Raw genomic sequence first — 23,503 nt, 5'->3', positions numbered from 1 at the left:
TACCCCATATCGCTACTAGACACATCCTAACCTTTGGAAATAGGTTTTCAACACATGAAGAAAGCCACCCATATTTTGAAATCTTGGTTTAGTCTGACTGTGAAAGTTTCTGATTGTGTCTTCTTAAGCAACGATTATAAAATTCAACATCTTCCCAGGTAAAATCAGTTTAAGTGATAATAGAAGGTTGTCGTGAAGTCCAGTGAGATGAGAGAGTAAATTATATGTCTGGTTATTGAGAAAGTAGACTCTATCAATTTACCTTATGAGAACAGTATCGACTCTGCAGTGAAACTGACTTGGGTTTAAGTTTCTCCCTTAGAAATTCTGATGAAGAGCAGGGGTGGGATTTAAGGTATTGCATTATTTTTATCACACTCAGGACAAAGAATAACCTCAGCCTCACTTTATAGTGCTTCTGATGGAGTTATTTTTGAATCCCTTTTCTCCACCTGTGTTTTAGAAGCCAGAGCCCAAGTGAAACACAGTTTGCTTTTGGGTTTGATGTGAGATGGTTTCCAGAAGCCTGGCGATAGCTCTCAGTCATAATGACTCCAGCCAGGGACAGAGCCTCTTCTCTGGATCTGGGTAGAATGACAGCTGATGACACACTGGACTTTAATTTTTACATATACTGGTTCTTGGAAACTTGGACAAAGCAATAGTCCACGCTGGATAGCTTAACAATTTACAGATGAGGAAACTAAGGCTCAGAGAAATTATGTAATTTCAAGAAGATACTGCAGTTGTAAGCAGTGGTGCTGGGATTTACATACTGACCAACTCCAAAGTCCACAGTGTGTTCACTGCACACTCTCTCCTCTTCCCTCCGCCGCCCTGCACTAACCTTTCGTACCTTTTTAGCCTGATCCGTAGACAACTTATGTTACAGAAGAGGAAAAGTAACCCAGATTCTCTTTCATAATCATTGACATCTAATGGGGGTGAGGATAAACTGAGTCAGAAAGGAAGGCAGCTATCATAATAACAGACTAATACCTCATGATTTTGTTCAGGCCATATTTTATAAACCATTCCACCACTTTTATTTTTATTTTTTATATTTTTATTGATTTCAGAGAGGAAGGGAGAGGGAGAGAGAGATAGACACATTATTGATGAGAGAGAATCTTTGATTGGCTGCCTCCTGAATGCCCCTTACTGGGGATTGAGCCTGCAACCCAGGCATGTGCCCTTGACCAGAATCTATCCCAGGACCCTTTAGTCTGCAGGCTGATGCTCTCTTCATTGAGCCAAACTAGCTACAGACATTCCACCATTTTTAGACAAATAAAAATTGTTCAGGGATCTGTAGTTAAGACTGCGTCTTCTGTGCACAGAACCCAAAGGAAAGTATTTTTTCAACCATATTCATTAGTTGGGATGTTCCAAAACATATATTTGGAAGCAGCAGTTTACATCCTTTTGGAGTATTTTAGAGCACTTTAGACTCCTTTCTCACCCCTTTCCCTCTTTCAGGGAAATTCGAATGTTTTATTTTTCATCAGCTACTTCCTAGGAAATTGAATGGTTTGGTAATTTCAGATTTGGGTTCAGTTAAATTTCATTCTGTATGCATTGAAAAGCTTGAGTGTTCCTTCATAACACTCAGAAACATCAAATGGGATTAAAAAGTCAGAAATCAAATGACATTACTTTATTATAATATAGTCATTCAACCACTAAATTATCATATTTTGGTTCTGAGTCATGAGGCCGCATTGTTATTTCAGGAAAAAAAAAAAAGTTTGAGTAGAGAGATAGCAGTTTTCTTGAAAATGTCTACATTTATCTTCTTTCCTTTGACTCATCTTATAAGGAGAGCATTGAAAGTTAGAAAATACCATGAGCTATTGACACATAGAACCCAATTCTTTTCTCAGGAAACAATAAATTGGATGGTAGAACATTTCAGAGAGAAGACTTTGGCTTTTTTAAAAATGAAAACAAAATTTTGAAACCTAATCTTGTTCTAGGAAATCTTATTTTTGGGTGTACCTCTAGGGGGCAGGCTAAGAAGGTCTGGATAGAGTTTGACCAGTATTCTCCAGGTATTAGGGATCATTTTGAATTAAAAGAAAATCTTTAGGGAACCACTTTGAAGTATTCCTAATTTTATTTCATGTTGCCTCTCTGCAAGCCGCTCCAAACTGCTACCCAACAATCCAACCATGCCCCCAGCCCCCTCAAGATCTATGACAGTGACCCAATTTCCAACATTCTCTTTCTCTTTTGTAGTCTATGAATATCCGTTAGGGATGTGCTACACAAAGCAATGTGCTGATAACTTAATGCATGCCGCCATGGGACAGATAACCATGGCCTAATTTTAAGTGGTCTCAGGCTACATTTTTGCGTATATGCCTTAACCCATATATCTTTTCAGAGCTCTCAATCTCACTCCGCCGCTAAGCACCCCTATGAGCATAAAAGTGCAGTCACATAGATGAAAACTGAAGAGCAATGTACAAGTGTTCAATAATAGAGCAAAGAGATATGTATTATACAATTTTGCCATTTGAATTAAACACTTGAATTTTAGTAAATATATATATATATATATATATATATATATATATATATATATATATATATATATCTCACATGTATGACTCAAAGTCTCCCAGTGACTTTGACTTCCCATTTCACTCAGGATGAAATCCAAAATTTTTTACCGTGACTTACATGCTTGACCCGATCTGTTCTGATACTCATGCAACATAATCTTCCTTTTGCTCACTCTGTTCTAGCCCCAGTGGCCTCCCTGCTCTTCCTCAAATAGGTGGAGGGTTTGCCCATCTGAGGTTCTTATCTTCTGCTTTTCCCTCTTCCTGTTACATTCATGCCCTGGGTATTTGCAGGCCTCACTCCCTCATCTCCTTAAGTTTTCTGCCTAATGGCATTGAATCAAGAGTCCGTTGATCTTTTTGTGTGTGTGTTTCTTTTTATGTGTAAAAATTTTAATCATTATAAAAGAAATAGTTCATAAAATTTGTGTATTTTATTTTTTAGTTTAATTTTATTGTTTAAAGTATTACAAATAGTAGTACATATGTCTCCTTTTTCCCCCTTTGACCTTCCCCCGGCCTCCGGGGTGAGGGCATGTGCCAGGGGGGTAGGGGAGGCAGGAATCTTTTTGTTTTTAATAAGTCTTTTATTACCCCCCCACACACACACACACACAACTCTGTCATTCTCTTTCCTTTTACCTTGCTTATTTTCTTCAGAGCCTTTTCACAATTGATACTATTTCTTTCTTTCTTTGTATTTGAAGTTCCAGGGAGTTTTTGTTCCCTGGAAAATCCCCAGCACCTAGAATCATGACTGACACATAGTGGGTGTGCAATCAATGTCTGTTGAATAAATGATTCTAAAGAGGGTACCCACAAATGTTCCAGGCTTACTGTTGGGGAACTTACCAGAAAGAGGTTATTGTCTTTTTCCTGTGAAATCTACCAGCCTTATTTTATTTTTAAAATTAGGCCTGGAGTTGCCATTATATCAATGGACTCATTTGAATACATTTTTTTTCCCTCCTTAATATAAGTAGAAATGCTGCCTCTACTATTTTAATTTTAATGCTTTGTCATAGTTATAGGGCTTGAGTTAGTTAAATACATGCTCAGGATACATAAAAAAAAAAAACAATGTTTTTATTTCCAAAGATATTCTTCAAACATGGTGACATTAAACTGTGCTGCTTGATTAGATTTTCCCCTAACAAATGGAGACCTAAAAAGGACTTATGTCCAATATCAATTATTCATACTCCAACAATTTGTGCATCCATGAGTTGGCCTCTTGACCAACAATACACTGTACCTTCACCCTGAATAGAATGCAGGTTGCTGTCAGGTAAAAATATATCCTGACTTGAATAATGGATATTTGCATTTATCCCTGGGAGGCAGGCACACCAGGCCGTCAGTTGGGTGACACATAGCTGTCAAAGCAAAACTGCATAGAGAGAGACCAAAACACTGCAGTACTTGAGATATTCCTGCTGTTTAACCAACAGTGACTGACATTCGGAGGAGAGAATGGAGGTAGAACATTTATTTATACTCCCTTGTTCCTTAGACCAGCGCAGTCAGCTGAGCAATTCATTGCTAAAGGCATGTGTAAGGGTCATTAAACATTTCAAAACTAATCTACTTCATGTAATTGAAGATTTTTATCTTTTGGGTTGACTCTGAGGTACTGGAAGAAGGAAAACCTTAGGAAAAATGTTGGCCCCTGTGGTCTTTGCGGCAGGACGATTCTCTGTTTCATGTGATGGTCTTTGGCGGCGCTGATACCACCCCTCTTTGTGAATCATGCTCTGTTAGGGAAAGCAGAGCAGAAATGAAGTGGAAGGAAAGGGAGATAGATTTTTGAGATGGTCATTTCACATTGAAGAACTTTGGGCTTAAATCTAATTTTTCCCTTACTAGAGCATTCGAGCAACTCCATTCTATACCTTGGCTTGTAGTTCTATAAAGCACATTCAATAATGAATTCAACCTATACTTTTATTGAATGCCCCGGTATCTTACTGGGTGGTGGGTATAGAGTTATGATTAAACAGACATGCCCCTGGTTTTAGGAAACTTATAGTCTAATAGAGAAGGGGGACAGAACAGAAACAAGTGAACAAACAATATTTAATTACATTTTGGATAAGTGCTGGGAAAACAACTCTGGAAATAGTGATGCAGAGTAATGGTAATGGGTCGTTGGAGATTTATTCAAATCAGGTTGTCAGGGAAGCCTTACCTTATGATTTGGTATTTAAACTGAGACCTGAACAATGAGAAAGACAGGGATCAGCATGTGCAAAGGCCCTGAGGTTGGAAAGAGCATGGCAATAACAACCTGAACCAACAATTGAGTAGAGAGGTGGCATAATGTAGAGGATAGGAGCAAGGACATCAGGGACTTGCTGGTTGCCACCAAGTTGGCTCATCACCAGTTGCTGTGAACAAATCTCTTCTCTCTTCAGTGCCTGTTTCCTCACCTAAAAATAAGGGGGTTACCTAAGAATATTCCTATGGTGCCTTATAGCTCTGAGTTGATGGGAATCTTTTTATTGCCTTATTCATTTTTGAAAGCTATCACACCAGAATTTATTGGTCCCTCATAGGATCACAGAACTAAAAATGATCTTAGGAGATTAGTCTAACACTTTTATTTTGTTTTTAAGAAAATAGTGGCCTAGAGAATTCTTCATTGTCCTGAAGCCGGTTAGTTGTAGAGCAGAAACTACAGTTCAGGTTTTCTGCCTAAGTTGTCAAATAAATATGTAATCAAACCCAGAGAAGTTGAGAAAAGACTGTGGTCTATGTTATTTATTTATTTATTTATTTATTTATTTATTTATTTATTTAATATATATACTGATTTCAGCAAGGAAGGCTGAGGGAAAGAGAGATAGGAACATCAATGAGAGAGAATCAGAGGTAGAGGGAAAGGGGTCGAGACTGGATCCAGAAGGTCAAGGGGGAAGGTATGCAAAACAGAAAGGTTTAATACAAAGGTTCCTTTTAGCTGTTTTTTTCTATTTGACACTTTGTTCATCCCACACTTTTGTGTATCTTACGTTACCATATATTTGCTCAAAAATTATTATATGACAGAGAGACATTTGGCCCTTATTTTGGTTTCTATTGACATATTTTCAAGAACTTATCTACAGATAATCAAAATGACAGTCAATTCACATAAAACCTTGAAATAAATAAGTCCATCTAAATAGTTGATAAAATTATTCTTAGTTCACTTGAATTTGGCTAAACAATAGTTTAGTACTACTTTATGGCTACTTATTCTTTACTGGAAGAAATGGGTTATTTATTGAAAACATTGTATTTTGGCCTGAGCAGTGGTTTGGCATCGACCTATGAACCATGATTCGATTGCTGGTCAGGACACATGCCTAGGTTGTGGGCTTGATCCTCAGTGTGGGGTGTGCAGCAGGCAGCCGATCAACGATTCTCTCTTATCATTTCTGTTTCTTTCTCTCCCTTCCTCTCTTTTAAATAAATATTTTTTACAAAAGAGAAAACATTGTGTTTTGTGTGTAGTGCAGAAGGCAGTTGCCCATGGCGAGCTTACACTGTTCACTCCCGATGTGTCTGAAAGACTGAATGGTGGGGCAAGCCCACCAAGCTTTCACTTGCATGAGATTATGAAGTCTCCTGGGCAAAGCTCACCTACAGGAGGAGAGAAGCAGAGTGATGTTCCCATCAAACGTTCCAATCTTCAGAGGAGAGGAATCTTTTTATGTAATAAAGGTACAATGTTTATCACCACCATTTGTCCTAAAGCTCTTTCCAAATAGTATGTCTAAGTATGAGGGACAGGAGAGGATATTATGTCAAAACTGAAAGCAGTATTTTCACAAAATAGCCCCTGAGATATTGGGAACGTGAAGCATTGCTGCTAGGAGCCCAATGTCTTCAGTAAAAGGAAAAGAGGTATTTCCCCATTTAGCTCCGAATACAACATTTTCTTGGTTTGTTGAGGACTGGAGAGAACATAGGAAGCTCCAGCACACTGGAGGCTCTCCCTTTTCAGTGGGCCAGGCCTCAGGGTGTGGCTGTCGTAATTCTAATGACACCTGGGGCCAATAGCTTTCAACAACAGCCAGAGAAAGACACAGCATCCCAGTCATTCTCCATAATCGCTCAGCCACTGGGGTAGTGACATTGCAACGTGAAAGGTCCTGCAGTAACATCGATGCTGGTGGCTGGGCACAACAAACCAATTCACACAGCTCAGTGGTGGTGCTCAGCAGCATGGCATTGCCAAGTGATCTTCATGCAATCCAGTGGTTGGCAAGTGTCTAGTCAATAACAGTAAAGGGGATCTTGAGGAAAAAAAAAAAAAAACCCTGTAAGATGCAACCTGGTAACAGAGAAGCCAAAAAAAAATACCTTCTGGGGATTCCCCAATATATGGGTTGTACTTTGCAAGAGTCTGGAAGTCCTACAGTAGCAAATAAGCCCAAGATAGGTAAATTATCATTGTTCATTATAATGCTGTGGCCTGGAGAACCACAGACTTTGTAAATATTTTAATTTTGACATTCATGCATATGTGGCTTTGTGCTGGGTAAGAACTATTTTATTCCCCGATTACCATAGATCTCTGCTGTTTAGGCAGAAGTATCTGGAAGACTACTTTTAACCCTTTTCTCATTGAAAAATTCTTCCCTAAGTATTCTAACATATTATTATTATAAAGTTTAATATTTTATTCCTTATAAGTATTTTTTCTTTAAAAATTCTGCAGAGATCTTGAGTTTCTGAAAAAATGTATAACAGCCCTTAGCCGGTTTGGCTCAATGGATAGAGTGTCAGCCTGTGGACTGAAGGGTCTCAGGCTTGATTCCAGACCAAGGGCACATACCCAGGTTTCAGGCTCAGTCCCCAGTAGGGGGTGTGCAGGAGGCAGCCGGTCAATGATTCTCTCTCATCATTGATGTTTCTATCTCTCTCTTCATCTCCCTTCCTCTCTGAAATCAATATATTTAAAAAACAACAACAAAATAAAACGTATCACAGAAAATCAACAACCCATTCCATAGGACTTGAGATATTTACAAAGTAGACACCAATTTTTGCAATTTACATTGATGTTTACCAACATTCACTACTGTTCCTTTGAAATTAATTAAAATTTCACATCATTTTGTTGACGACCCTTTTTTTACCCCTTTCCCATTACTATTGACTCAATCCTTTGTTCTGATCAGGAAAAAATGTAGAACATCCACAAAAAAATGTATAGTGGTTTCGGCCCAGGTAAAAGTCATGACCTGGGAGACAGATGGGTGAAGTTGTCTGCGGGGACCAGGTGTTGTATCAGAGATAAAAGGTCCTTTTACTCTATGTCTCATCCATGCTGCACATAAAAACTGATGGAGACTGAATGGTGAATGGCAATAGTAGGACAAAGCGAAGGATGTGAGTCATTAAGAGTGTTCAAACACGTACAATCATCCACTGGAACTGAAGCCGTGCAAAGGTAGCTCATGATCAGCTCCAAGGTTGCCACAGGGACCTCTTCCAAGCAGAAGGTGAATACAGACATATTTCATTAAAAGTATATTCTCATTGAAAGATTTTTTTGAGAATTATGAAGTGATACATTTACTGTTTCTAAACCTGCAAAATGGGGCAATAGTAATTCTTACATCATGAAACTGGAAGATGAAATGTAATTAAATGTAAAGTGCTTAGAACAGTTCCTTGCACTAATCCTGGCCTCCTCTCTCTCCACCCACCAAAAACTATTGTGGTTATTAATATGATTTAAGGTGACATATTTCTAGGGATGATTCCATTGAGAATCAGTCTTTTTTACAATGTTTTTATTGCTTTTCAGAACTTGGATAAATGCACTTTTACTCTTTATATGCGTCAAATCATAATAGCACAAAAGTTGGTAGCCATTTTATGACCCATTTCCAGCAGTTTTTGTCTTTTTTTTGTTTCACTTCAGAACATTCAATGGTGTCTTATCAACAAATCCTGAAGAAATTGCAGTGTGAAAACTATGGCATCCTATTTTAATAAAAACATCTTCAGTGAATTCTTGGGACAATGCTTCTGAAATATAAAGTACGTTAGGATCCATTTTATGGAAATGTGACTTATGAGGCAATTCTTTTCTGATATTTAGTTGGTATTCCTTCTGTGTAAAAATAAGCCAAATTTTAATCTAAAAGATTACAAAAGTGCCTCTCTTCAACTGGCATGCTGTCCTGTTCCCATCGAATGAGTCTATGAAGGTGAGTGTGTTCATGAACTTGACATGCGCTAACACTGTGCTTAGTGACTGAATCCAACTGTATCTGCATTGGCACATGTCATCCATTAAAAACTAAGAAACTATCGCCCTCTTGTTCAGTTCTCTTACCCATACCTTAGATTATGAACCCTACTGAGAATATACTACTCACTCTCAAATTCTTAAAGTTATTTTAACATGCTTTCATGTCAGATATTATTTGCTGACTTAATATAGTCCATCATTTATGTCTTGTTCCACTTATTGTATAGTTACCCACTGGGGAATACAATGCCCAATAGACAGTTTTTATTCTCAAAGACCTTATGGTCTCAGAGGGGAGACAGACATTTAATAAATCTGTGAAGGGTATAAGAGGGCTACAAAACAAGCTACAGGAGAAGTGAGAGGCCCATCCGCAGCAAGAAGATGAAGGAGTGAGAGATCCAGGGGGTGGGTCCTCCATGTACATTTTCACAGGCAAAGCAGAAGGAATCAAACTTCTGAACGACTTCCAAGTTGTCCCCAAACGAGAAGATAATACACAACATGTGCGATGATGAAGACACTGACTCACAATCAGATACAAACATGGGAACATCAGATCATTTGGTTCTCTTTGGATTTTCATCTGAAAAAAAAATTTAAACGATCCATCCTTCGGGCCATGGAAACAATATGAGGGCTCTTATTCACTTGTCACCCACGACCAACTGTGATTCAGAAAATGATTCCCCTGCCTCCTCGTCACACCAAGCAATGGCAGGAGGCACACACTCAGACGCTGCTCATCCCTGGGTGAGAAGATGGGAACAGCACAGAAATAGGAACCGAAGAGTCTGACTTGGAACAACTTTTTAAAAACCAATTATGCTTAATGTGCCCATAGAAGGCAAACATTCCTGGCACGTGTTTCTGCAGTCCCAAACATTGCCTTGGGTGTGTTTTCCATTTTCAGCGAAGGTATTCAGGGTTAGGTTTGGTAGCAACGTGATCCACGGAACACTCATCCAGAAGTTTGTTGAGGAATGCTTTTCTGGAAGATGACTTATCTTAGAAGGGGCTGAGATCACGTTAAGGCTTGTTTATAAGGTATGTGGTACGCCTCACTCCTTGCCGAAACACGATGTGCTTTAGTGTGGCTCATTAATGAAGTTCATGAGAAACGCAAGTGTTCTGTGTCATCTTCTAGATATTCCTTAGGAATGTAGCACTTACCCAATTGAAATGGCCCGTGAAGGCTTCTGGCTCCATTCTACCCATCAGCTCTCTAAAAGCAATCTGATCCCAGTCAAGCACAGCCCTCGGATTCTTTCAGCTGTTGAGTTGGTCCAACCTGTAGGAACAGTGGTTCTCAACCTTCTGGCCCTTTAAATACAGTTCCTCATGTTGTGACCCAGCCATAAAATTATTTTCGTTGCTACTTCATAACTGTAATGTTGCTACTGTTATGAATTGTCATGTAAATATCTGATATGCAGGATAGTCTTAGGCGACCCCTGTGAAAGGGTCATTCAACCACCAAAGGGGTCTCGACCCACAGGTTGAGAACCACTGTGTTAGAGGAAAGATTGCCTAACGTCCAAATAATGGAGTTCAGGAATGAGATGAAATATCCTGCGATGGTAGGCTGACCACTAAGAGGGCTCCAAATGCTCTCACCCCTGCTGTTCGTGTGCTGGTGTGGCCCCTCCTCTTTTGTGCAAACTGGACCTAGTGACCCAATTCTAAGGACTAGCACATAGCAAAAGTGACAGATGTCACTTTCAAGATTAGGTTTTACAAGTCTATGCCCCCCCTCTTGCCAACACTATGTTTTGCGGACATGCTCCCTCATGCTATGCTCTGCTTGCTTGCTCTGGGGGAAGCAAGCTGACATATCTGGAGTTGCCCTGTGGAGAGGCCTATCTGGCAAGGAATTGAGCTTGGAGGCAGAGCCTTCCTCTGTTGCACATTAAGATGACTGCAGCCTGTGAGACTCCCTGAGCCAGGGGACCCAGCTGAGCCACAACTACACTTCATTTTCTATTGAAACTAAGATAATAAATGTCATTGTTTATAGCCAAAAAGTTTTCAGATGATTTGTTACACAGCAATGGATCACTACTACCCTTGCTTATAGAAGTGGTGAGGCTTGGCAATGGGGGCACAGAGTTTGGAAAGAGAATGGCATATATATTTGTGTCTGTCTGAGCCACCAACCAGACAGAATCTTTATGACAGATGTTCTGCATATACTGTTTACAATCATTGCAACAACCTGGCAAGGGTGGTGTTGTTCACATCTTTTGGATAGACTGAGATTATGAAAACTCACTTATTTGGCTCAAAACACTTAGCCAGAAGGTGACAGAGATGAGAGAGAAACCCCAGTCTTTCTTATTCAGAAACCTTTGTTCATTTCTCTGCATTAATGATTCATAAGAGGTAAGGGCTGGGTTCACCCATAAGAGCTTTTTAAAGCTAGTTATGTCACTTTTTCCTTCTGCAGGTCCCAACACAGTTTGCACTGAATCGTGCCACAAAGTGCCGTTGGACCAGAAGAGCATTGAACGTACACAAGTTCAGCTCTACTCCTTGCAGCGTGGGCCTATAGTTTGAAAATTAAAATTGCACATTTCCACCAGGTTCTGATTGAGGATCTGGTAGCCCTTAGCAGCCTCTCTGGTGATTAGTAAGATGATCATGTGACTGGCATTCTGGTGTTGTTTTAATTAAGTTAAAAATAAAGCAATAGCACCCAGAGCCCCACTAGTTGCTGGCCTCATCACAGTGTGATGTGTGCCAGATCCTACCCTGGCAGCAGCCCCACATTGGCAATGGGTTTGGCTACAAGGAGAAGTTGGGAAGAGAGTGGGTGAGTAGAGAGTGCAGCTTTCATCTGGTGGTGGCAACAAGACTATGAATTAATAGAAGAGTACACCGTAGTGCCACACCTGAGGAAGATGAAGATGTAGGTGGCCCTCAATACTCCTCTCAGGGATTCTAGGGCTGAGCAGGGCAGCTGCAGAATTGATTTGACTCTGAAAATAGGCTGTGGTTCTGCCTCACCAACTCCTGGGCCGGGTCCAGGGTCTCTCATGGGCTGTAGATTCAGCCCATCAACTCTTATAATAGCTTCCTCAGCCCTGGCTCTGAGTGGGCTTCTCATTGCTCATGAGCTTTCCTGCAGGTCACAGCCTTACTTCCAGAGCAATGGCCTCCTCACACACACTGGTGACGGACATCGCCATTAGCTTGCAAAGCCAACTCCTGGAATAGATGACTGTCGAGGTCTCTTCTTCAGCTCCTTCCTGCTACCTCATTGCGTTTCACATAAAGGATTTTTCTAGAGCAGTACTGCCCAATAAGGTTGCTACTAGCCATGTGAGGCTGTATAGCATTTGAAATGTGGCCGGTGAGAGGGAGGAAATGAATTTGCCATTTAGTTTAATTTGAACTCATTTACATTTAAATAACCATATGTAGGTAGTGCCTAATGTGTTGGATAGCACAGTCCGAGAGGCTGTCATTCTTTTGTTAGTGTATTTTTGGCAAATATTAATAGAACATTTTCTATGTGCCAGAATGTTGTATGTATTCATCCAATTTGCACAAAACCTGAGGAAGCCCTTTGTATGATTTATATTTTCCAGAGCAGAAAGTTGCATTTTAGAGAGATGAAGTGGCCTGTATTAGATCACACAGGCAGGAGACAGGATTGAAAATAAAGTCTATCTGGCTCCAGTCTTGCGTTTTCTGTACAGAAGAACAAGGCTAGATCATCAGGAAGGAAGGGCGAAACAAAATAGACACAATTAAAATATAACCCTTGTTATAATGGGTTGTTTCATTTTATTGCTTATTGTAAACATTTTGGCCTCAGCAAATACAGTAGTTTTTAAATAATCATCATTCAAAGCTTTCACAACAAATACTATTTTCCCCCAAGATGTTTCATCTGTAAAAATAATCAGTGAGCTCCAAAAGTCTATCCTGATAATGTGCACATTTATGCTATTGTGACACTAAATACAAATAATAAAAATAGTCATCTCTGGTAGGTCTATGGGTTTGTGATATATTTTATGGGAGGCCATAAAACGACTCAAAGAAGAGAGATGGTGTGGACGGAAATGGCTCCTATGTGGGTAATGATTGCAGACTATAGGAGGTGCGTAATAAATGTTTATTGATGGTGAAGATGATGAGAATTCAATTTCCACTGGTCTTTTCCTCTCCATTTTTCTTGAGAAATATATGGTGCATTTGCAACCAACATTCTGCAATTCAGTCACAGAGACCCCTGCACTTTGAGCTGCACAGCTTCAGTTGGATTGGGTCTGCTCACACTTGCAAAGAAGAGAGATGAATGAAAGCGGAGGTTCTGTGAAAATTGTGCTAAATCTCAGTCACTAGAACAGGCTGGAACTCTTGAATGCACTGTGTCTTCATGAGTAGGACAATTGTCAGTGCCTAAAACCAAGCAAGTCATTGAAAACTCACTAGTTTTTAAATCTCACTGGCAGTTAAACCGTATTTCAGGCAGATAGATGTATTTGTAAGTAAAATATGCTATGTATATTAGCTACTAAATTTCCTAACTACAAGAATGGGAACTATAATTTATACCTTAAGGCATTTTGTTTGTTTTATTCAGCAAATTTTTAGCACTGTTTTGGGGTTTCACTGAAACATGACAATGATGTCAGCTTAAACATTTTATATTTAATTGCAAAGTGATACAAAAATTTAATAATCTAGTCCCAATATTTTCTTAGTGTAAATATTAAATACATGAAAAGTACAACATAAAAACATAAATGTTAAGGCCACTGGCAGAAAAATATGGCACATTAAAGTTATTTATTAACAATGTTTACACCTAAAGATAGGCATTTGATAACATTTGGATTTTGGCAAAAGGCAACAAGTTGATATTAATATCCTAACTTTTCCATTAACTGTGTAACTTTTCAAGAGAATAGATTATCAAAATATCACAAAAGAGAAATAGAAATTTGTCCAAGCTATGGCTGAATGGAAATCCACAGAACAGAACCCAAACTTCATTTCTTCCTCTTCTTTTTTTTCAAACCTGTATATCTTCATGGTCAAGTTCTGAGACTTTTCTTCCTGACACAAAAAGAAAATATTTGACTTGTGATCTTTTAATCTGAAGTGAAGAATTTGTTGCTTATGGAACATTTTTTCCCACCATTGAAATAATCTTTATCATAATACACTAAGTAAAGCCAGATGATTTTTAGGTGGCAGTAATTAGCATTGAAGAGTTCTTGGCTTCAAGCAACTTTGAATCCCTTTGATCCTGTTTTAACTCTCAAATCAAATAGGTAAGATCCAACTATTCCAGTAGTTTTTGGTTTTGGAGGCATACAAATCTACCCCACACCTGCATATAACATGAGCAGAACTTTGAGGAGCACCTTCGACCATTTGATTGAGCTAACCCTTCTAGAGCAAGTCTCTCACAGATCGTCAGCCAGGTTCTATTTGAAGCCTTGGCAACAAGGCGCTTCACAAAAGCCCTGAAACCAAAGTTCCTATAACTTCCATCCAGTGCTTCCAACAGAATAAAGCACAGAGTAGGTTCTCAGGCACTTGATCAGCATTTGCTGATGAACGGAAGAATGAATAACTCTAGTTCTGACTCTTAAAGCTACGTGGAATACAGACTCTAATGGTTTCTTTATGTACTCCTGTCTTACATAAATCTTCTCTTTGGATCAGTGTTGCAATTCCCATAAGCAGCATTATCTTCAGGTATTTTGTGTATCTCATTACTCTCCTCCAAATGTGCTTACGTTGATCAGTAGATCTCTTCAAATGTGGTTCCATCAAACCAAACATAATACTCCAGATGGGGTCAGCTCTGAGAAGGGTTAAAAACCCTGTATCTCTTAGCCTGGATATTGCACTTGACGCATTGTTTGACCCAAAGGACTATTCCTCACAGCAGTCCTCTCCTGTCTGTTTTTGAGTGTAGGCATTCTATTCAGGGCAAGATGTGTGGCTGGCACATATTCTCTTCCGGGAGAAAGATTATTTCCTTGAGTGTCCAGGATAAGGAGGGGGTGGAGAACGCTGTGCTGAAGACGGTGGGGTTGGGGAGTAGGGAGGAGGCAGTTCTGCACAGTATTCCATCTCATGGTTGTAACTATAGGGAGGTGGTGCCACTGAAAAAGAAAAGGAAAAGGGCATCAGGCACGTAGCAAATATTTGAGAATCCACCATGTTTATGCCACTGGGCTAGGTGCTTTGAGAGGGGACATAATTTTTGCCTGCAAAAATCTGAGTTTTATCAGGCTGAGGGCCATTGGTCAAAGTATTTAGGGTTGGTGGCTTAGGCTAAGTTTCTTGGAAATATGATGTGAAAGGACAGATAGAGAAGAGACTAGAAGATAATTCAAGTTTGAGCAAAAGCACAGAAACAGGGGAACATTTTTTGTACAAAGCATAAAGTACACGGAGGGGAGAAATGGGAAAGATGTTGAGGAATTGGATAGTATTATCATCATGGTGGACTTTGAAAATCACATAAAGAGTGAACAATGTACAATTAGCAAGAGATTTGTTTTGAATATTCTAGCGAATGTGTCTTTGCAGTATGAATTGAGGTGGATCAAAGAAAAAGTGAGATGATGTAAGAGCTATGTGAGGGATTATAAGGGACTCATGGTGGTGTATGTGGTGGGGGTTGGGGGGGGATCATAAGAGCCCTTAGGCAGCTCTGAGAACTGAGGTGATGACTGGGTAGGTGGAGAAAGGTGTGGAGAGTAAAAAAGGGTGTTGAAGTATTGGACACCCAGTACTGGGCTCCCATACTTGGAAGGTCATGGAGCCATTACAAGAACAAGAAAAAAAAAAAGAGAGGATAAGCAGGTTTGCAAATAAGGATGAAGAATTTAGTTTTCTAAATTTTGAGAATTTTTCTTAATTTTTCATTGAAATACATGTCAGTGTGTTTTAAAATCACATTTAATACACTCTATTATGGCTATGTATGGATGTCTGTTTGTAGTGATCTCAACCCCATCTCTAGGGTTGGAAGAGAGGTACCCCTTGAGTACATGATATCTTTAAGAACCCAGCCATTCTTCAACAACTGAGCAAACCCTCACCAGGCCCTCTGATGACTTGCCAGTACTTGAATCATCATCCAGACCATGATTCTACTTGGAATTGCATGTTGAATTGCTTACTGTGAATGTAGCCTAGTGTCATAATAATGCAAAAACAAAACCAAAAGCCAGGTTCTTAACATTAGAATGGGAGGAGAGAACATGCACCATTTCAACCACCTTATTTCTAAAGTGTCTTCTAAAATGTGCTTGTACCAATATGATTATGACAGCGTTCTGACAGCTGCATGGGCACACACCAGGCTTCACCCTATTGGTAAACACAAACTGTTTCTTTCGGTCCCTTTTAGTTGGCTGACTTCACCAGAAGTTGGATGACTTGAGCCATTTACAGATCTGCCCATCCTCAGGGATATGAAGGAGTGGGATTGAGTCACTTAAGAAAAGAGGAAGATAGAGACATAGTTCTGGCTGGGATGTCCTCTAAGGATTTCTCTGGTCAGCAAAGGCTCTGCGAGTCTCTAGTGGTCTGAGCAGGTTGAGGGCTTCCGACAAGGACAGTGCTCGGTAGAGAAAGCAGCGATGCTATCTACAGCTTCCCCATGGCTGCTTTAGACCTGTGGAGGCTGGGCGATTTCAAGCCTTGTTTCTACAATCAAATGGAATAAGTCCTGTGGAGTCTAATCACACATTCCCTCTGCATTACATCCACTCCTTTGCTTCATTCTGTCCAGGAGGACTGAGACAGAGAGATTTGTAATGAACTTCCTCCAAGCTAAGAAATGCAGCCTCCATGTAAAACAGGAAGCTGCAGCTGGATACCCACTGAACTGCTTCTTTCCAGCATGTGGTTTGAAGTTGTTTTAATATCCAGGCTTTTCCCTGCTGCCCACGTGAGGAGCGCACACTGGATGAGTCTACAGATTGACTGCATCACTCTCTGTCCTGAAGCCGCAGCACGCGGCTATGCCTCGGTAACAAAGCGTTTATGTTTTGCCATCTGCATAAAAACTGCCGGAGGACATTTCAGTGAGATTCCCCATGGTTTCCACAGCTGCATGTTGAACAAGAAAATCTAACATATGAAACAGTGTTCTTGCATTCATCTAGCCTTTGAATTTCGATGAAGGGATAATAAAATGCTGAAGAGCGATATTTGGGCTATCCATCATGAAACAGACATGGCACATCGTTTATGGTACCAGCTACTGGCAGACATTTTTGAAATAATACTTGTATATCTGTGGGCTGTGCTATCTTTCTTTCTTGCAGATAATAAGGTTTCACTAGGAAGCAACTTTGCACGGTATCAATTTTTAGAATTCCGGATTAACTCTAAAAGGATTTGTTCTTCCTTAAAGGTTAACTCGTCTCTAAAAGATATATGGGTGCAGACGGAGATATGGTGCCTTAGAAATTCTTTTATAACCGATATTCCAATTTTCTGACTTAAGTAGAGCAAGCGTGCCATTTATCCTTAATGTCATTATAGTTGTCTACAATATTAGAAAATGTAAGGAAGCTATGAATTCGTAGGAGAAATTTAATGTTTTTCACCCACTCAGGCCAACATTTCTAAAGCAAATGTAAAAGGAAGATGCATAGTGTTATAAAAACTATGCAACATTATTTTAGAAAAATTGCAAACAAAAATTATCTATAATTTTGTCACCACAATTTAACAAAGATTATCTTTATATATTCTCTTTTAGTCATTTGTGTTTTTTATATCCTTGTGGTCATATAAAATGTTATATGCTTTTTTGTACTTTGTGTTAGAACATAGTGCCTTTCATTGTGCTATATATTCTTCATAAACATTATTGTTAATAGCTGCATATTATTCAACTGATCATTCTCTTGTTTTGAGATCAACAATTTATTATTATTATTATTATAAATAACGGAGTGATAAATGTCTTTCTATACATAGACTTATATTTTGAATTGGTTATTTAGAATAAAATTCTAGGAATCACCTAAAATTGCCTGTCACTTACTATTTTTGTCATTCTTGTTTTTATTTTTTACCTGGTAAAAGCTTCCTCCCTTCTGCTCATTTTGTAGTCTTCATTTTGAAGATTGCTTACGTCATGGTGTTGGTTTGTTATCACCTAAATTATCTGCTTTAGTCATTCTTTAACACAAGTGACCCTGCTTCTCAGTCCCTTGAACATTTTTGTCTTCAAAATCATTCTCTCACTTTGTAACCAATAATACTACCATTTTGCAAATCTGAACACAACTCTTTATCTTTCTAGAAGACACATTCCAAAACAACTTGAACCTCACCTGAATTTTCAATTTACTGACATTTAAAAATTGATAATTTAAACTGATGTCACCTCTTTTCTGTCTTCATATCTTTATGCAGCTTAGATTTATGGTCCATCACAGAAATCATTTCTGTGCATCCATCATCAACTTTCTTTTCTCTTTCTTTCTCCATTGGCTGAGGAAACTCCAATCCTAATTAAATCCAACATTTTGGCTACCCAGCCCTGTATCTAGGAGCTTAGAATAGGAGGATAAAAATGCACAATAGTGCTGATTGATTCTTAAGTGTGCAGGATGTTGGTAGTGCCTGAAAATTGTAATTAAACAGATATTATTCATTCTACCCAACATGACAGGAATAAAAAAACTATTTCAGAAGGTCACTGTCCAGAGTGTCAGGGATAGCAGATTACCTTTTCTTGTTAATCTCCTTCCCAGTGCAGAGTAATTATGTTCACTGTTGGGTTCCCCACTGAGCACTTTCAAGGGGTAATGTAACCTTGGCTAAATTATTTTCTACTCACTTATGTGGCCTCAAGACTATCTCTATTATCGCAGGGTTAATTAATTACTGTGGGTAAAAACATTTTATATTTCCACACATGGAAGATTTTGAAAAGCCTTCAATTCTACTCTGAGTTGCTTCCTGATCCTTTAAGTAAAAGCTTAATTAGTGTCTTTGAGAAGGAAATGAGAAGTAATCAAGCACATTATGTCTTGAAGACCTTGTCTTTTTGCAGTAAAAATGCTTCTACCATGAGATTTATTATGTTTCTTGTATTAATCGGTTCTCAGAATCATACATTTACTAAAAATGCAACACACCTCTGTGATCTGCAGTATTAATGATGCCACTATAACATGTAGAAAACATGTTTCCATGTATGAAATAGAAAGTGCAAACCTGAAAAAACACAAGACTTCACATGAAAATATTTTGTGTCTTCTACTCTAATTTTATAAATACTATTTTTAAATGTTTTAAAAATTAATTTTAGCCCAGCCGGTGTGTCTCAGTGGTTGAGCATCAAGCTATGAACCAGGAGGTCAAGGTTCAATTCCTGATCAGGGCACATGCAGGCTCGATCCCCAATGGCAGATAGATACACTGGAAGATTGCTCACTGTAGTCAATGAGACAGCCATGGAAAATATGAATATCTTCCAATATCAGGTGGATTTTATTATTTGTATCTAAGTAATCACCAATAAAAGCTATATAGTGGGGCCTTGACTTACGAGTGTCCCGACTAATTAGTTTTTTGAGATACGAGCCGTCTTTCGGCTGATTTTTTGCTTTGAGTTGCGAGCTAAATTCAGATTACGAGCCAGCTTCAGATACCCCACCGCTAGCTGGCTCAGCGAAAGTCACAGTGAACGCCACAACATCAGCCCAGCATTCAATTCATTGTAATGGTGAAAATTGATTTGACATAAGAGTAATTTGAGTTACGAGCTCCGTCACGGAACGAATTAAACTCGTAAGTCAAGGCCCCACTGTATTTCCATCTACATTAATTTAGAAATACACTACATACTTGGAGATTATTCCAGTGAGTTTCTTTAATTTTTTAAAATTATTTTATTGGTTTTTAACAGAGAGGAAGGGAGAGGGATAGACAGAAACATCAATGAGAGAGAAACATTGATCAGCTGCCTCCTGCACACCACCCCACCGGGGATGTGCCCACAACCAAGGCACATGCCCCTGACTGGAACCGAATCTGGGACCCTTCAGTCCGCAGGCGAACATTCTATCCACTGAGCCAAACCAGTTAGGGCTCAGTGAGTTTCTTTAATGTTTCCTCTCTCCAAGGAGTAGAGCATGACGCTTTCCTGAGAAGCGAGCTGTTTGCTTACCAGGATAGGAGGTGATGGCATTGATGCGGGCGGTGCCGAGGACGCCCACCCGGGTCCCGCGGTTGTTTCTCATGCACATGCAGATACATATGGCGATTCCAGCAATGACCCCCATGATAAATACGATTCCAAACACAATACCGGCAATCGCCGTGCCCCTAAAAAAGGAGCAACGAAAGTACATTTATTAAAAAGTCTCATAAGGATTCTTCAGACTTTCAAATACAGCTCAATGACTATATGACAAGTGCTTTTTTTAATGAATGTTCTTAAGGAGAATGTTTAAAAAAAATTCCCTGGTTTAGTTAAATAGTCTTGTGCATTCCAATGAATAAATGAAAGTTACAAATCTTCAGGGAATTCTCTTCCAGAACAGTAAACTCATCATTCAGATTCCGGTTTTAAAAATTCAGGTATTTATAAAAAACACAATTCTCCTGATATGTTCTCTAAAAGAATAATTAAAAAAACACACACATTCTGCCATGTACTTCAACATCAAATGATTTATCTGTTTTCTGTAGAGTATATGTGTTTAATGAAGACAATTTGATACATGTCAAAATATTAAATATAATTTAACATTCATCCTCATTAAAACTCTTCATATAGAACTAGAATTTTTCTTAATAAAACAGAAAAAGAAAAACAAACATTTAAAAAAATTTATACAGAGAATAGTTATGCCAGATTCCCATTAGATTCAGCAACAACGTAAACAAAACCTTTATTTTATCAATGTTAATGTTTTTCTCCAGAAAGTTTTTTCTCATGCAACATCACAGAAAAAAAAAAAATGCTGCACGAAAGAGTCAATATTATCATTCTGTGTAGAGAATATGATTTGGATGAATCTATTTGTCCACCATTTTGGAAAGTAATGGGGGAAATCTTTAGCAATATGCAAATTTTCAATAGGCAGTATCATTTGTAGCAATGCATCCTAAAGAAATACAACACATATAGGTACAAATAATGTACTAAGGATATTTATCCAAGTGTTGTTGCTAAGAGCAAAATATCAGAAACACCCTAATGTTCCTAAAAAGGGAATTGACAAAAAATGACAATATAATACATCAGAGAATGAATCCTATACAATGATTTAAAAAGGTGAAGAGGTTTATAAATTGAGATGTTCAGGATACATGGTTAATTGAATAATAATAATACAACAAATGAAAAGTCAAATGTCAACAGAATAAGACCAGTGTCAACTGAATGATTGCAAGAGGATAAATTGTATTTGTATCTATCACATTTTTGAATGTATAGATAGTGATTACCTTGTAGAATAGGAAAATAAAGCAAATTTTAATTTGTGTACTCTCCTTTAGCAACAATTTTCAACTCTATTGGCATTTTTTAGTATTTTCTTCTTATTTCTCAAAAATATTATTATATTCCTTTAAAAAATTTTATTTCCAAGTATTAGCTATTGGCTTTTCTTACAGTTTTTGGGATTGTAGATTCTTCAGACAAAACTAATCCTTCATTAAGTCAGTCATTAGTATATATATATTACCTTGATATTACTTACTGCTGAGCCATTGTTACCTTTAATTTCTCTTACACTTACACTGATTTTTAAGGTATATCCATGAGATTCCATTTTTTTCCATAAACCTATTATTACTCCCCTTTCTCTGTCCCCAAATACTTAGAAATCTTTCAATTATCAGTTACTTTTGAATGCTCAGACACAGGGACAAACACTTTATCAGTTCTGTTTTATCCCCATGGTGATTTCCTTCAGAGCCTGCCATCTCCAGCGGTGCTTTTTGAACCTGGAACTGTTTCTAGACCTGCTTATGGTCCATGGATGTCAAGTGTCTGGACCGCATTCTTTCTCTTTCTTGGTGAACTGCCCTGTTCACTGAAGCACATTCCTGAGTGGCTTCTTAAAGAAAGGTTTAAGGGAAATAAATGTTTCAGGGTCCTTGCATGCCTGGAAGTGACTTAATGCTACACTCACTTGGTAGTTTGACTGAGTATGGAATGCTAATCTGAAATACATTATTTTTCACAAATATGAAGGCATTATTCATTGTCTTCTAAAATTTGGGATTGCTATAGAGAAATCCCATAGCATAGTATTTACTTTTCTTTGTGTGATACTATTTTTTCTTTCCCTTTCTGAAGTTCTTATATTTTCTTTTTACTCCTAGTATTCTGAAATTCAATAAAATGCTTGGATTAAAAAAAAAAAAAAAGGCCAGACACTGTAGGAAGCAACCAATCAATGGTTCTCTTGTCATTGATGTTTCTATATCTCTCTCCCTCTCCCTTCCTCTCTGAAATCAATAAAAATATATTAATAAAACAAGCTGTTAATATTGAATTGGTATATATTTATATTCATTAATGCCTTTTAAAACACAGAAAAGTAGCTTCATTTTGTTTCCTTGGCAGCTCCAGCCAAAGTGCCTGCTCTGGAGGTCAACAATGAGGTTGCAACTACTGTGTTAGGTTAGGTTTCTTAGTAAATCATAATTTTGGTGCCCTTGATCCTCTGATACCCATTAACAATTGAAAATTAGTTATTTAAGACGTGGCAAGGATAAATGTATAGTATAATTTACTATTATACAAAAAAATACAGTAACAAACTAATCTTTCCGCATATAAATAATTTGGTTTGCTCAGCTGTTGGAAAGAGACAGCTATCAATTTGAGCAATTTGGCATCACAAAAACCTTGAAAAAAATGTAGGGGATTCTTTTTTTGAAAGAATGCATTTATTTCAGGGTGTGCACATTTTCTGGTTACCAGAAAGACCAAAGTGTGATTAGCCTCACTTCTGACCTCTGGGGAAGGGGGCAGGGGCTGGAGATTGAGTTAATCCCTATTGGCCGGTGATTGAATCAATCACACCTGCCCAAGGAGCGCTCCATCCAAACCCTTACATGGTGAGGTTCAGAGCATTTCTGGGTTGGTGATGGGAGCAGTCACAGGAGCTCTGGACCCTCCACTTCCCTTCACCCACACCTCGTTCTATGCATCTTTTCCATTTGGCTGTTATCATATACTGGTGATCAGGTAAGTACAGCATTTTCCCGTGTCGTGTGAAATGTTCTAGAAATTAGTTAAATCTGAAGGAAGGGGTTATGGGCATCCCTGAGACAGAGGGCTGTATCTAGCGGCTTGATACTTGTGACTGATATTTGGAGCCAGTGCAACCTAGTGGGACTGAGCCCTGAGCCTGAGGAGTCTGATTCTAACTCCGGATAGTTAGTGTTAGAATTGTATTGAATAGCAGGACATCAGTTGCTATGAGAATTGGTTGGTGTCAGACGTCCTTCTCTGGTTGCCCAAAATCTTGATAAATGCATATAAGTATCGGTGTGTATTGTCAAACTCCATGGGTGGGTATTAAACACTTGCTTAAAATGAAAAAGTTTTGAACAAAATTATAGCTTAAAACTTGCACTAATATTACACTTTATAATTAAGATATTAAATGTATTTATAGTGGCTCTAGTGATACTATGAAACTGTGGTTTATAACAATGC

At 38.5% G+C, this 23,503-nt stretch overlaps 1 protein-coding gene across 1 annotated transcript in view; it reads right to left on the bottom strand.

Annotated features, from left to right (window-relative positions):
- Nucleotides 1-12,577: 12,577 nt before the first annotated feature.
- CYYR1 (cysteine and tyrosine rich 1) overlaps nt 12,578-23,503 on the bottom strand; it is a gene marked incomplete at its 5' end in the record, with an annotated part of 76,371 nt that continues 65,445 nt past the window's right edge. The window contains 2 exons of the mRNA XM_081086566.1: nt 12,578-14,948; nt 19,991-20,148. Coding sequence (XP_080942692.1) covers nt 14,815-14,948; nt 19,991-20,148 — 292 coding nt within the window. The 3' untranslated portion in view covers nt 12,578-14,814. The remainder of the gene's footprint in view (nt 14,949-19,990; nt 20,149-23,503) is intronic.

This window comes from Myotis nattereri (assembly GCF_964212035.1).
Source record: "Myotis nattereri genome assembly, chromosome: 3".
In the NCBI taxonomy this organism is placed as follows: Eukaryota; Metazoa; Chordata; class Mammalia; order Chiroptera; family Vespertilionidae; genus Myotis; species Myotis nattereri.
This window is presented reverse-complemented; position numbering and strand designations above follow the sequence as displayed.